The 15,466-nt window shown below is 40.9% G+C and overlaps 1 protein-coding gene across 4 annotated transcripts in view; it reads right to left on the reverse strand.

Annotated features, from left to right (window-relative positions):
• The window catches only part of OPHN1 (oligophrenin 1), a 125,985-nt gene that overhangs the window by 15,416 nt on the left and 95,103 nt on the right, over window positions 1-15,466 (reverse strand). For all 4 annotated transcript variants that reach the window (XM_034781914.1, XM_034781913.1, XM_034781912.1 and 1 more), the window contains 5 exons: window positions 15,103-15,177; window positions 5,604-5,688; window positions 5,245-5,303; window positions 3,242-3,347; window positions 1,249-1,408 (listed from right to left, as the gene is read on the reverse strand). In XM_034781914.1, coding sequence (XP_034637805.1) covers window positions 1,249-1,408; window positions 3,242-3,347; window positions 5,245-5,303; window positions 5,604-5,688; window positions 15,103-15,177 — 485 coding nt within the window. The remainder of the gene's footprint in view (window positions 1-1,248; window positions 1,409-3,241; window positions 3,348-5,244; window positions 5,304-5,603; window positions 5,689-15,102; window positions 15,178-15,466) is intronic.

Consider the following 15,466-nt stretch of genomic DNA (forward strand, 5'->3'; position numbering starts at 1 on the left):
AGCATGCTTCACAGCTTTCCTCTTCTCATATGGCGGATTTTCTCTGTGAAGTATTCTGTGATCAAGGGTGCTAAGTAAAGATAAAGGGCCGAATTCATCCCTAGTAAGTTGTGCTGTTATTCAGGAATGAATCTGACCCTAATACCTTGTACTGCATGCTGCAGCTGATCAGTTTTCACATTTTATTATAAAACACAATTATATTCTTCCAAACCACCCCCCAAAAATACCAAATGATTAAATTTATACCAGATATTATTAGTGACAAATCACTAACACATTAGGTAGCAGAGTACTCTACATTCCATCACAAGGGAGAAAGCCATGATCAACATCAGCTTGCTGTTGTGTGTGTGTGTGAGTGTGTGTGTGTAAACACATGTTTTTGTGCAGCACCAGGCATAATGAGGCTCCAGTCCTGATTGAGGCTTCTGACCACTACTGTAATACAAATATTAAATTAAGGTCCCATGAAAATGAAAACCTTGGTGCAACTTTAAATATGGAGCTGCTATCAACACCTCCATAATTAAATAATAATAGCGTGAACTCTTTCGAAACTCTGTATCAGCAGCTGATCCTTTCCGCCAGTTCCACTCTCTAGAGCTTTATGGGCAAAGTATTACTCTATACAGAACTCAAAAATGCCAGGTGTATGCTGAAACTTGCACTAAAGACCCCCCTCCCCTCCAATTGGCAGCTCCTCTCTCAAGAGGTCACTTTGAAGTGCCACCACATGTGGCTTTCTTCAATTTTTAGTTAAAAAGATCCCTATCTAACAGGCAACTTGTTTTTGTTGATCCTTTAGGAAGTCACTTAAAAGAGACTTCACTTAAGAGTAGTTCTACAGTGACCTAAGTTGGACCATGTCAGGTGAGACCTATTGTCCATACAGTTTGGTTTTCTGTCCCCAGTCAACACCAGTTGCTTCAGAGGAAGATGTAGAACTCCCATACCATACAGTTATATAGCAAGTTTCCCAGTGGGGAGTTTCTTCTGTTAAAGCAGTGACTGCAGCCCCTTAAGAAAACCAAGATTTTATGAAGTAACCAAAGGAAATTGTGAAGAACATGTGATGGTTACAGCTTTTGCTTCCACTTCGTGCATCTCTGAATAGTACAATTAAAATCATAAGGGGAATCCAGCAAAACAAGCTAGTGCTCCAGACCACACAGCGCGATGATCCACAAGGACTTGATAGAGCAGTAGTGAGCTTCCGAGGCAAGCTCTTGAGGGCTGGTCCCATACCTTGTCAAAGTGCTCAATGAGGATCTCAACCACAATGTTTTGAAACTTGATATTCATCATGGCAGCAACCGTGTCCTCCTGCGCCCGCATAAGAGTTGGGCCGAATATAACCCCCATGTTGGATGGGGACATCAGATTCTCCCTGCTGTGCTCACACACGCTGTAAGCATGGAAAGAGGAAGATAAAATAAAAAGATGAGATTAGAAGACAATGTGAAAGGTCATTTAAAAATTGCAAGACTAATTAATTCAATTTCCTCCATATTGCTAAAGCAGACTAGTTTTCCAATGCCCATGGAGCTGGTCATAAAACATGTATCTGGTTATGACAAGCACATTCTTAGTCTGTGCAGAAAGACTGGGATTGTGATGTACTGGCATTGTGATTTGATCCCTTAGAATGTCTGGCTCCTCTTTTAGAAGGATCATTACCCCGGGAATCATTAGCTGTCCGTGCTACATGCATGTTAAATGAACCATTTACTTTGGAATGATTTATTTAGCCAAGACATGCATTGGGATTTTTTTCCCAAAGAAGAAGAACTGCATATAAGGATGGAATTTCTGGAAGATTTCAGAGAGATCTCTACGGTATCGTTTTTCTTAAAGTGTCATGGCTTTCAAGAAACAGAGTGCTATTTATGTAGCTGTGTTTAGATTTCGGTGCCATACGCAGCCCCACTGAATAGCGCCAACTGTGGAATGATTTATAGGCTAATCTAAGAAGAGACCACACAGAATTCAGGTATAGAATTGGAGTCTGAACTTCAAGGGCTGGGAGCAGAGATATTCTGATGCAGAGCTTTGAGTTTTACTTCTGCCATCTACCTTCTATTGGCATTTATAAGATTTTTGCCAGCATAAACAAGGTGGGGAATAGGGCCCTCAATGCAAAACTCTGTGTAGGCAACAACAGAGCTACTATTAATAATGGATCAGTCTGACTGCAAATTTTGCCCCTTCTGCAGAGAAGTTTTTTAAAAAGATCATGTCTGCCAAAGGCTAGCGACAACTCCATGTACCATGACCATGTATCCAGCCTTCTTACCCCTGAAATAGATGGGTTAAGACCAAATAGCACCAAGATCTAAATCCCCCTTTGGAGCTGCAAAATAAATCCCTGCCCAGTGTGGTTTTACCAACCCAAACCAGCCCTGTAAATGTCCCGTTTTGGAAGTGGCTCTTCCAGTTTGGCCAAAGTGCATCCTTTCAATCTGGAGGCCAGTCCCTCCCCAAACCATGTCTGTTACTGAGCAGAATTCCAGCATCGTTCCCTCCCCTAGAGCTTCAGCATGGCTGGCACAATGAGCACCGCCAAGAGCTGACTCTCTCTCTGACTCCCACGTGAGATGAGGATACCAGGTTCTGCACCTTGCAGCCTCACATTCACTGTGAAAGGAGGGGAAGAAAACAGCAGCTCCAGTGCCTTCACCATCAATGAACCGATCTTCATTGGTGCTGAGTGCTCATGACAGCAGCTGAAGTCAAACAGAGCCACAGCTGCCCAGCACCTCAGAAAAATCAGCTCCTAACTGGACATTAGGGAGGGCTTGAAGGCTAATGTGCCTAGCACCAATGCTGCTCAAAGGACAAAGAACATTGAATCCATAGTACAAGAAGTGCACCCAGTATGTGCTTAATCTCCAGTCCCAGGGAACAGGGGTCTTAAAACTGCTCCAGAATTCCAGACATAATGTTGTTGCTAATTGGGCTGGCCAGACACTAGGTTTACAGCTCTGGTCTGTTAGACCATATTATCATATAAAAATTATTCTCTGCCTGGTGCTTCTCATAAAGCAGCCACTGAACGGAAGTGGCAGGTGGACAGGGGAATATCAAATACAGGGATAGCCACACAATTTGGGCAGTATATTCCCAGCTGTACAATAGTTGTCAAGGCTTAATTAATTTGCCAGAGAAACAGGCTGGCTTCTCTGACTCCCTTTTTTTAATCTCTCTGGTTTAACAGGAATATTTACTGGATTCTGCTTACTTGACCAGGTGTCGTATGAGGAGTTCCAACATCTCTCTATTCTTCTCAGGTAGTTTATAAACCAACGAGTGAATGGCTCCCAGCCTGTAATCCAGGTTCTCAGACTCTGGAAAGAAACAAGAGAGAAGGTTTTGCCTACTGCTTAAAAAAAAAAAAAAAAATCGGTGTTATTCTCTGAGGTGTGGGGCCAGCCTGCCAAGAGCAAATGAGAGCAACCTGGACGGAGTCAAATTACACCGTAGCAAGGTTATCATAATGAAAAATGAAGTGATGTGGAAAGAGGTGAAATCAAACTTAAAAGGGGCTCAGAATAGGGTTTTTCAACTGAATTTAGTGCTGGTGAAATGTGCTGCATGACCAGAACCAATACAGCATGAGCAGCCACTTCCCTCGCACACTGACCCTAGGTACCTCAACCCAGATCTAGCAAAAGCAGTTCTAGGGCCAAGCGAGCAATCCAGGCCCCTCTGCTGAGACTGTTATCAGCACTGCTACTTAGTAAAATGCACAGGGTTAATAAGCATCCAGTCAAGAGGCACAAACCAACTTGGAACAATAAAATACACAATGCACGCAGTACAGAGTATGATCTTTATAGCTGGAAAACTTCATGGATAAGGTGAGGTTTCTGAAGTAGGGCAAGGGAGGGGGTTAATATTTCCATCTACCCAGCTATAATTGGTATAATAAGATAGAAATCTAGTAACTCTTGGGTTTGAGCACAGTCATCTGGAGAAGGAGAATTTTTCTTTAGCAGAACGAGAAGCAACATTATTAATTTTCTAAGGGCCAAGGAGGTGCCAAGCTGCAGTTCCACGGAGCTGCAGGTGCTCACCACCTCAGGTTTGAGCCCAATGTGTTTTCCCCAGATACAGGACATTTTAAAACACCATCGTCTCTTTTATTAAGAAAGTTGCTTAAGTAACTGCATGCCCAGGCTCTCTATCTCTGCACTTCTGCTCTAGATGTAATTATTAGGGTGCAGTTACTTTAAAATTATGAAAGATAATTTGCAAAAAGACATTTTAGCAGGATTGATGCAGACCCTGGTTTTAAATGAGTCTTAGATATGGCCTGTTAACATACTCATGCTACTTGCCTGACCTTTGTCAGTTTGGTCTGTTACTTAGCACTAAATGCACCATCAGAAAAATGCATTTTGCATACTTGAAGGTACTACGGGGTCAACATTCCAGGACAAATCTCGGTGACAAAGAGGGACATCTGAGATACTGCATAGCCATTGGGGCCTGTCACTTTATGTCTCTATTTACAATTTTAAAAACATAAATCTGTCAGGAAATGCTCCTGCTAGCACAACTGGGCCAGTTCGCTTTTTATACATCTGATATAGACACACACACACATATTTTAAAAGATCCCCTTACTCCACGCCTCACTGGGAGTGTCTCTGAAGGGATCCAAACCCAGGCACATAGAAGTACCCTGTAATGTAAAGGACGATGGGGACGAAATGGAGTCATCCTTTTAGAATGATCCCTTCAAACAAACTAAGAAACTGGAAGCAGGAGTGAGGTTCTATTATAAGTACAATGGGCCAGCTCCTCAGCCAGTGAACATCGGCATAGCTCTATTAAAGCTTTGCCAATTTACTCCCACTGAAGATATGGCCCAAATGAGTCAGGGACATGATCCTGCAAATGCTGAGTACTCTCTAATCCCACGGCAGTACTGAACTCTAGGGTGCCATTCAGTGATGCACAGAGACGCTCTTATGATTTAGCATCCCAGTGAGTGAATCATCTGATTTTCCTTCCCTACCAGGTTCCAGATGGATGTGGCTGGCTGCAATGACAGCAGTCCCTGTTGGATCCCATACACTGCAAGGCCTAGATGTTGGTCATCTGGCTACAACATGTCTCACTTGAGCTGGAACTCCACACGTGACATATAGTCAGCGTTGTGTTGAGTTAGTGGAGCAATGCCTTCTTACGCAGGAGAGGGGTATGGGGCCTATCAGTAGTGAAGCTGTTGGGACTTACTCGCAGCCGAGACCAGCTCTTTATGGAGTCTGTACGTCATGACAGGTTCAGCTAGATTCCTGAAACACACAGAAACAACACTGAATTCCTCAAAGAGCAGAGGAGCGGTTACAACTCTGTTCTCAATTACGTTGGAAGATGAACGGAAAGGAAAGTCATATTTTCCACTCCAATTCCCATGGATTCTTGAGGCTGCCCAATTGGCACTCAATCCTAATTTCTTTTATTTACATAGCTTTCTAAGTGCATGTGAGGTTTTTACAACAGACACGTTTTTTCAAACAAGACACCATCTTCGCCCAAAGAGTTCCAGCCCCGCCTGGGAGAGTCAAAAATAAGACAGTGAGCAGTAAAGTTACCTGAGGTAGAATTTCAATGAGCTGGTAATTGTCTTGATGTCCCAGTCGCTGTTTTGGAGATCTACATCCCCTGGACATTTTGGATCTGGAAAAGGAAAAAAAAAAAAAGGCAAATAATACAAACTAAAGTAGCTTTCAAACAAAGCCTGATTTTTTAAAATGAATAACAAAATTTATGCTGGCAGGATATGCCCTACTGGCAGAGGAAGATACAGCTGTGTGTAAGGGACACTGGTGATTCCTCTTGGGACAGGTAAAGCATAGTGACAATGCCAACACTGAAGCTTTATCTTCACTGACACAGAGGTGTGCTTGTTTGGCTTTCTACACTGAGACAGCTAATTTGCAATGTTTATTGCACTGTAGAGTCCTAAGTGGAGCACTGACAGTGTTTCCAGAGATGTTGCAAGGTATGGCCCAGCCCTATACTTCCCACCCATGGTGAACTCGCCTAGTTTACCTTGTAGTAAAACTCAGGGTGGATTTGATTTAAATCAAAATGATTTAAATCATGATTTAAATCACTAGTCAGGTAGACTCGATTTAATCATGGATTTCTATATAAAAGTGCATTCTTGTTGATTGTTATAACCTTAATACATATTCTTCACAACTCAGAGATAGATGTTGGTTTCATTTTTAAAAAGTACACACTATACATTTTTAAAGTGATTTATTTTGAAAACTTTTCAGATGAGTTTTACAGCTATATCAGAAAAGGAATGATTGGTTATTACATTTACCAAAGGTAAATGAAGCAGATATTTATGCTTTGAAGGTGAACTATCTCCAATTCAACAGGTTAATCATCAATATTTGGAGGATTTTCTTGCCATGCTGTATTAGGAGGAGAACATCACCAGACAGACATTTAAATTGTTTTAATTAACTAAAACAACAGCGTTATGTATTCTGGATTTTTTTCTTCAGTGGCAAACATATAATATTTTAACCTAACAAGCATATGAATTTTTGAATTTAGTTAAACATTCAAGATTTCTAAAATCAGGTTTGTTTTTGTTAAAATTGTTTTTAACTAAAATAGTTTAATGAAATATTTAAAAAGAAAACAACAGCAAAAATTAAATTGACTATGTCAGCCAGTTCATGAGAAATTTAAAATATTGGCTTCTGCAGCTAACTCAGTCATCTTCGCCTTCATTTTCCTGTTTGTTCATAATCTGGAAAAGAAAAACAAGCTTTCCTGCTTTTTCAAAGGTCCCAAACAATTTCTCAATTTGGAATGAATTAGTCCAAAGGAAGAAAATATTCTTTCTACACCGGCAGAAGAAGTTACAGCTGTTAAAAGTGAGATTATCACATCAACCGTCTCTGAATATAAGTGCTTAAGTGACTTCCACCAGTTAACTGGTGTGACTTTCTTTAAAATATCATCAGCAAACATATATTTCTTGAATGGTTCACCCTTAGCTCTGAAGTTTATTATAGTTGGCATTATGGAGGGATGATTGCTGGATGTCCACGTCATAGCCAACTCCTCTTCTTCTTCAGCAGTTAAGGTTTGACCCTGGTACCAAGTATTGAGAATATTTGCAAGAAAATGAGCTGGAGATAGTGCTTGTCCCATTCGTTTTTTTAAAGCTTTTAATTTAACTCTGTCATTGCATATTTCTCTTTTTAAGATCTCACTCAGTTCCTTCCAAATTTCAACAGCATCAGCAATAGAACAGCTATTTCCCTGCATTTTGTTCAAGGCTACAGAAATAGGCTTCAGGATACTCAGCGATACATTTCTCTTAAGCCCAATGTTGAGAACTTTGGCTGTGACAGTGCCATCTATTTTTTCACGATTTTGTTCACAAACTATAATCAGATTAGGCTAGTTCTTGATATAGTGCTCAAAACAGTCCACTACTGAGTTCCATCGCATGTCTTGTGGGAAAGTTAGCTTGGTTCCTCCCACTTTTTTCAGAGCAGCTGCTGCAAAGTGGTTGTTATGGAAATATTTTGTCATTTCAACAACATTAGCTTTTATTTCTGGAACACCGAAGTCTTTGGCTAGGAGGTGCATCAAATGAGCACTGCAACCATATGTTATTAGCTTGGGACTCTCTTCACTCTCTTCTAAATAAGTTCTTCTCGTCTTGGATACATTTGCAGCATTGTCTGTGACCAAGCTATGTACTAGACATTTGAATTTTTTTTCACAGTTTGTTATAGCTTTTACTGCTACTTCTTGTAAGTATTCTGCTGTGTGTGCATATCCTGATGTATCAGTTGTTTCTGTAAGGAAGACATTCCCTTCTTCTGTTGTCACACAAGCACATACAACAGGATCATTGTGGACATTGCTCCACCCATCAAGACTCAGGTTAACAATTTCACCCTGCACACTGCTCAATTTCTCTTTCATACACTTTATCCAGCAATTTGCCTGTGAAATCTGCTCTGTTGGGTGGATTGTATCCTGGTCTTAATGACTGAACCACGTTAATGAAGTGTGGGTTCTCAATCATTCGGAAAGGAGAGTTTGTTGCATAAACAAACTGGGCAATTTTTTCATCAATTACCTCTTTTTGTAATCTGCTGGTTTTTCTCAAAAACTTATCTATGCTTGTTTCTGGATGATGGAGATTTTTTTTCTTTTTGCTACAGTTGATATACTGTGGCTATGGACATACATGATGTGAGTGAAACATTACACTGCTCTACAGCCAAAATGCTTCTGAAATAAATGTAGTCAAACGTTACTAATTCTGGGTCACTGAGAACGAAAATTATGCTTAAAATTGTTGATTGGCTCTAGTTTTCAAGATATGCTATTGGGTCAGTATATACGACCCTGGACTTGGGAATGGCGGAGGATAAGTGAGTTATAAAGGGTAGGGATCTCAGTTTAAACCAGAAATGACTAAAATACATCTTTGACTGGATCTATGAATAAATCTATGACTGGGTTTGGACAGTACTTGCTTTTTAGGCAAAACAATGAATGATGCAATCTGAAGCTGGTATTGCGTCATACATGATATGAATTGCATCATGTTATTCCTAGAAGTCATGGATGATGCAATCATAATGAAGCTTACATCACTCTGCTGAACAAATTGCCCTATATCAGCTCTAGAAATCATACAGTGTCATGCTCTCTTATTTGTCAGTGTTTGCTTTTGCAAAGGGACACATTTCTGTTTAGCCAAAGTGAGCAGAGATGCCTCGTACTTGTGTGAACAGTGCAGATAGAATCATAGAATATCAGGGTTGGAAGGGACCTCAAGAGGTCATCTAGTCCAACCCCCTGCTCAAAGCAGGACCAATTCCCAACTAAATCATCCCAGCCAGGGCTTTGTCAAGCCGGGCCTTAAAAACCTCCAAGGAAGGAGACTCCACCACCTCCCTAGGTAACGCATTCCAGTGTTTCACCACCCTCCTAGTGAAATAGTGTTTCCTAATATCCAACCTGGACCTCCCCCACTGCAACTTGAGACCATTGCTCCTTGTTCTGTCATCTGCCACCACTGAGATAACTTCTGTGGTGCATCACAAAAGCGCAGTATAACCACTATGGTTAAGAAAACCTATCACCTTTATTTTGGCTGCAAAATTGGAGATCAGGACAAGAGGTGGGCCCCACACATATGCTGCAACACTTGTGCAACAAATCTTTGCCAGTGGTTGAACAGGAAAAGGAAATCTATGCCTTTTGCAGTGCCAATGATTTGGAGTGAGCCAACAGATCATACCAGCAATTGTTACTTCTGCATGGTGCCTCCAGTTGGGAAAGGTGTGTCAAAGAAGAAAAAGTGGACTGTGCATTATCCAAACATTCCATCAGCTATACGCCCAGTATCCCACGGAGAAGGACTGCCGGTTCCTGATGCACCAGAATCATTCTCACTTGAGTCAGACGAGGAAGAGGAAGAGGATGAAACTTCTGGTCCTGAACCATCAATGTCACAGGACCCACATTTTCTCCCATCCTCCTCCTCCTCTGAACCACACCTCATAACACAAGGTGAACTGAATGACCTTGTCAGGGATTTGGAACTACCCAAGAGTAAGGCAGAACTGTTGGCTCCAGACTACAGCAGTGGAATCTCCTGGCAGGTGATGTTAGGGTTTCCATGTTCCGTGACCGTCAAAAGGATCTTGTCCCATTCTTCTTCATGGAAGGTGATCTTGTAGCCTGCAACAACATCGATGGTGTTATGGCAGCCCTCAACGTCGTTCACGATCCAGATGAGTGGAGACTGTTCATTGATTCATCGAAGACGAGTCTTAAAGCTGTTTTACTGCATAATGGCAATGTTTTGCCATCAATTCCAGTTGGTCATGCAGTCCATATGAAGGAAACCTATGACAACATGAAACAACTTTTGAGGTGCATAAACTATGACCAACATCAGTGGCAGCTTTGTGGCGATTTGAAGGTTGTTGCTCTCTTGCTTGGTCTGCAGACTGGATACACAAAGTACTGCTGTTTTCTCTGCAAATGGGATAGTTGTGCAAGAGATTCCCACTACCTCAAGAAAGATTGGCCACTCCGACAGTCATTGGAGCCTGGGAGGAAAAGTGTTCAGCATCCACCACTTGTTGAATCAAGGAAGATTTTGTTACCACCCTTACACATCAAGCTGGGTCTGAAGAAGAACTTTGTCAAGGCCATTGACAAAACACAAGCAGCTTTCAAGTACCTCCATGGAAAATTTTCAAGGTTAAGTGAAGCTAAGATAAAGGAAGGTGTCTTTGTTGGTCCTCAGATTCGTGAACTTCTTTGAGATGATGCATTTGACCATGCACTGCGTGGCAAGGAAAAGACGGCATGGAAAGCCTTCCAGTTAGTGGCAATAAATTTTCTCGGAAACAAGAAGACAGACAACTACAGGTTGTTGGTGGAAAACCTCCTCAAGGCATACAAAAGCCTTGGTTGCAACATGTCACTAAAGATACATTTTTTGCACTCTCATCTAGATGTTTTTCCACTGCACTGCGGAGCAGTGAGCGACGAGCACAGCGAGTGATTTCACCAGGACATTGCAACAATGGAGAAACGCTATCAGGGCAAATGGAGCCCATCAATGCTTGCAGACTATTGCTGGACAATGACAAGAGATGCTCCATTTAATGAATACAAGAGACAAGCCAAGAAGCGCCGAGTAGACACTGAATAGGACTAAACTATGTACATAATAGTTTGCCTTTTGTTTCATAATACATTTTATTTATATAACCCTTTTGCTGATTTTTAAAGTGTTACATAAACAGGACAGGTGAAATATTATCAAGTAAAGCAACCATAAACACATGAAAAGACATAGGTTTACAATTTATGATTAAAATTCTACTATCTACACAATATACATAGACATAAAATGTAAAAACTTAAATATCTTGGAAACAGTAGCCAATCAGTTGTTTTAATTGTCATATTTGAATTCAGCACATCAAAATACATAATAAATAGCACATTTTATCTCTGAAGCAGACGACTTCTCAAAAATTGTAGACCAGTGTTATCATTGGCAGATAACTCTGAAACTATAGAAAATGATGGTTATCTTAAAGGTGGATAGTCTTCAGAATCCTGTATGTTGAGGATGGATTCTCCTAAACAAAATAAGTCAATGAAGTTATTTAATTATTATCACCATACTGCTCATTTAGTATTACTCATTGCATTCACTGACACTCATTACTACTTTAAAGTTGAAATTGTAAAAGGAAGATCTGCCTATTTCAGCTATTTATTTTTTATCACGACTGCATCTAAAATGATAGTACCATAGAATAACAACTATATTTTTTGCTTAAATATGAAAATTCAAGAATAGTCCAGAAGGAAGACAGGCAGCCCTTAAGAAAGAAGTATGAAATAAAAAAGTTTACCAACCTGAAGATCCTGCATGTTCAGATATATTCCTTTCATCATCTTCAGTGCAGCTTCCTCCTGAGAAGGAACACTTCTCATGATGTTGTTTCATTCGGGCAACCAGGCCTCGCATTTCTTTGTTGCACTGTTTGCATTTTGTACGCATGCCTGTCTCACCCACAGGTAGAGGAACTTCATTAAAATATTCCTAAACTCGGTCTCTCTTATGGCCTGCTGCCATTATAGGTTTTCCCTTCTAGTGAGAGAATGGTATGGTAGATCTCAAATCAATGAAGGTTACACTCAGAAAGACCTCAAGACTTCTGGAATATGCTGCTCAAACAGTTTCACTTTTGTTTCTACTGCCTGTCCCTCTCTTCTCACATTTATTTCCAGACTTCTTCTCCTTGTCCAGATCTATTCCGCCACCAACAATCTTCTGTTCATTGAGCTTTTTGAAACTTTGCACTTTTGGAAAGAGGTAAGGGATTGACTCTGTGTACAGAAATTTGCAGAGGGACTATAGGGTTGAGGTCTGTTATTTCTCACCTCTATATATTATTTATTTATTTATTTAAAACCATTTTTACTGTTAACAAGCATGTTATTTCTGGAAACACAAATCCAGTTTGAAAACTGCAAAACTAAGAATCTCTGATGGTATCTTCTAGACTGAGTCCCATTGGGTAGATAGAAAGATTAACCTAAACAATCTCTACAGAAGCCCCTGGAGCCCCATAAGATTGGGTCCCAAATCCATGAACTATTGGAACTCATTTACAAAACTTTTCTTAAACATTACATGAATATATTGTCTCATACTATAGAGTTAGAATTTATAATCCCTATTACATGATGAGATATCTTTGAGCTATAATGTATCTTAATAAAACTATCCTTAGATAGGCTTTTTCCCTCAAAAAGCATTTTATCAAAAAAATCTGATTTAAATTTTAAAAAAATCGGATTTTTTTTAATTGATTTTGTTTAAATCATTTATTTTTATCCACCCTGGTAAAACTACAATGGAATCGCTAATACGCATTAGTTATCTCGTTTCTTGAGTTAAGCAGGAGGATAGTGTACTTAAAATTAGAGGGAGAGGAGGAGGAAGGATAAGAATGCGTTGTTAGTATGGTCAAAACGATCATGCAACTAACAAAGAGAATAATTTCTACTAGGAGATGCCAAGATCAAAGGTGGAAAAGCCTTAACTATTGCATCCTAGGTCCATTCCCCTGGCCAATGAAGGTTTATTCTCTACTGTGTGTTCTCCACAGCTTTGTGGTCTATCCTTTAAAGCAGGGGTTCTCAAACTGGGGGTCAGGACTCCTCAGGGAGTCAGGAGGTTAATACATGGGGGGTTACGATCTGTCAGCCCACCTCAAACCCCGCTTTGCCTTCAGAATTTATAATGGTGTTAAATATATTTAAAAAGTGTTTTTAATGTATGGGGGGGAGGGGTTTGCACTCAGAGGCTTGCTTTGCAAAAGGGGTCACCAGTACAAAAGTTTGGGAAACACTGCTTTAAAGCAGTGGTGGGCAACCTGTGGCCTGTCAGGATAATCCGCTGGCAGGCTGCCAGAGCGCTTGTTTACATTTGCATGCCGAGGGCCTGATGCAGGCCACAGGTTGCCCACTACTGCTCTAAAGGGAAGTGGTGGAAGCCCTACTGCTTAAGTCCTCTAAAACTAAACATTCTATCAAACCTCAGTGTTAGGATAAATTTCCTCGCGTTCCACTTAAAATTTCATTTGCTCAGTTTCACCCCATAACTTCTAGTTACTTCCCCTTTAGGCTTCCCTGAAAAATTCCTCTGCGTGGAATCTACATGTAGGCAGAAACATGGAGGGTAATGAAGAGCAGAAAGGACTAAAGTACACTTTGCTCGTGTCCAGGTTAACTGGACGCTCACAAAATTTCTATGGCACCATAGGATTAAGTATTTGGTTTGGGGGAAGGCAGGGTAGGAGATACAAGTTACATGATTTATGTTAAACAAGAAACAGGGTTGGGTGAGAAATCCAAATGGCTCACCACTATTAGTTATTATTATTTATTGCTGCTGGATTTTCCACTCTGACCAAAATGAGGATTTCGGTACAAGGAGTGAGGACACCAATCCATTGTAAATTTACAAAAGAGAAACCACCACCAGGGTGTGGAATGGAAAAACACAGAACTATTTATGGGGATGCTGGAAAATACGAGATATTTAAAAGCTTCCTCCTTCCTAATAAATTATCAGGAAAGTGTGACTAGATGTATCTGATGTTCCAACTGTATGGAAATCCAGTACAACCATGTGAGGATATAACAAACAGTCCATTGTTTTAATAAAAATAAACAACAACATTTAAAATAATAGCAGCCTTGGAATAGTGCATTTATACTAGGTACCTACTTAGAGGGCAGCGGTCAGAGGCTTACATGCTAGTCAGGTGGATATTCACCAGGAACACTCCTCTTGTCTTGTGTTCCAGCTTTATGTTGTCTTTCCCGCCAGACAAGCCATCCAGAATGGTTTGGATCTTGGCTATCTTAGCTCCACCTCTGTCTTACAATGCTTGAACTGACTGTCCACTAGTTTGTACATCAGGGTCTGGGACCAGGACATTCCCAGAGCAGAGCCTTTGACTCTGGAGTGCATTCCCCATTTCCGGCCGAACACAGCCCCGTATTGTTGACTTTCACGGCATGCTGCGAGGATTCTCTGTTTACTCAGATTTGTCTGAGAATTTGGAGGATGTTTTAGGGGTGGAGTTCTGGGGGAGGGGCAGTTATTTTGTTTATGCTAACAATGGTTAGTGGATGTATTTGGTGGCTCTTTTATTGTAAATGCACGTAGAAGTTGACAATTTGTGCCTCTTATAAATGAAAATAACACTGTGCCGTGCTTTGTAAACAGCAAGACCTAGAGAAGCAGTAAAAATTCTTATCACACGTAGGGCCAAATTCTGCCCTCACACTGCTGTAGATTGGGAGCAACTCCAGTGGATTACACAAGTATAAAACTGATGTAAACAGGGGCAGACTCAGCTCTTTGATCTCATTCTCATTTCCTCTAAAGCCCATTTACACTGCCAGAGAGGAATAAAGGGATCTTCATGTAAATGAGAATCAGGACCTATCATCTACGGGGGAGGAGAGTCTGTTTGGCAATTAGCAATGGTCTCTCTGTTTTGGGATCTATTTGCACTCTACAGGGTCATCACATGCTGCACAAGCTACTCCACTTCCACGTTACTGTTATCTCGGTACCCTTTGCTTCTTAGTTTGAAAATGCAGGTAAAATTGGCAACATTTTAGCTTAAAGGGAGAGACAAGAGACTAGGTGGAGAAGAAGTCAGAAAAGAAGGGAAAGAACACATCAGAAAGACTGGTGGAGAAGACCAGCATCCTGGAAAGAAGGGCAAGAGCAGAGGGAGGCTATACTCAGGTGACCAGACAGCAAGTGTGAAAAATTGGGACAGGGTGTGGGGGTAATAGGAGCCTATATAAGAAAAAGACCCAAAAATCGGGACTGTCCCTATAAAATCGGGCTATCTGGTCACCCTATACCTGACAGTGTGTAGGGGTTCATTTCACTGTGGAATCCAGTCCTCCTTGTCTTGCCTTACAGTACTAAAAAATTACAGTCCAGTCATCCAAGAACTTTGGTATCCTTACCAAAGAAGGCATTCAGCAACTTCTGCACCTGGATATTGCTGCCAACCGTTCGGTACACTCCCTCAGTAGTGATCCCTGCGCAGAAGAACGAAGAAAAGAATTAATCTAGTGTCCTTTCATGGTTGTAGATGTTAAACAGCACCACCTAGTGTAGTAAACACATCACAGGCTGTCCCCAGGCCTGCAATAGATTGACAGCACTTAGGTGAAGAGCTAAGTGGATAATGCAGACGAAATCATTTTTAAAGAATTGCCCATCAATACCTCATGTTAACCTGGACTTCGTTAGGCAAAATGAGTCACCAAATAATTTCGGCACACAGTTCTTGTTCAGTAGCTAATAACTGAACAATTGGTTGCAAAT

Source organism: Trachemys scripta, chromosome 9 (genome assembly GCF_013100865.1).
Source record: "Trachemys scripta elegans isolate TJP31775 chromosome 9, CAS_Tse_1.0, whole genome shotgun sequence".
Taxonomy (NCBI): Eukaryota; Metazoa; Chordata; order Testudines; family Emydidae; genus Trachemys; species Trachemys scripta.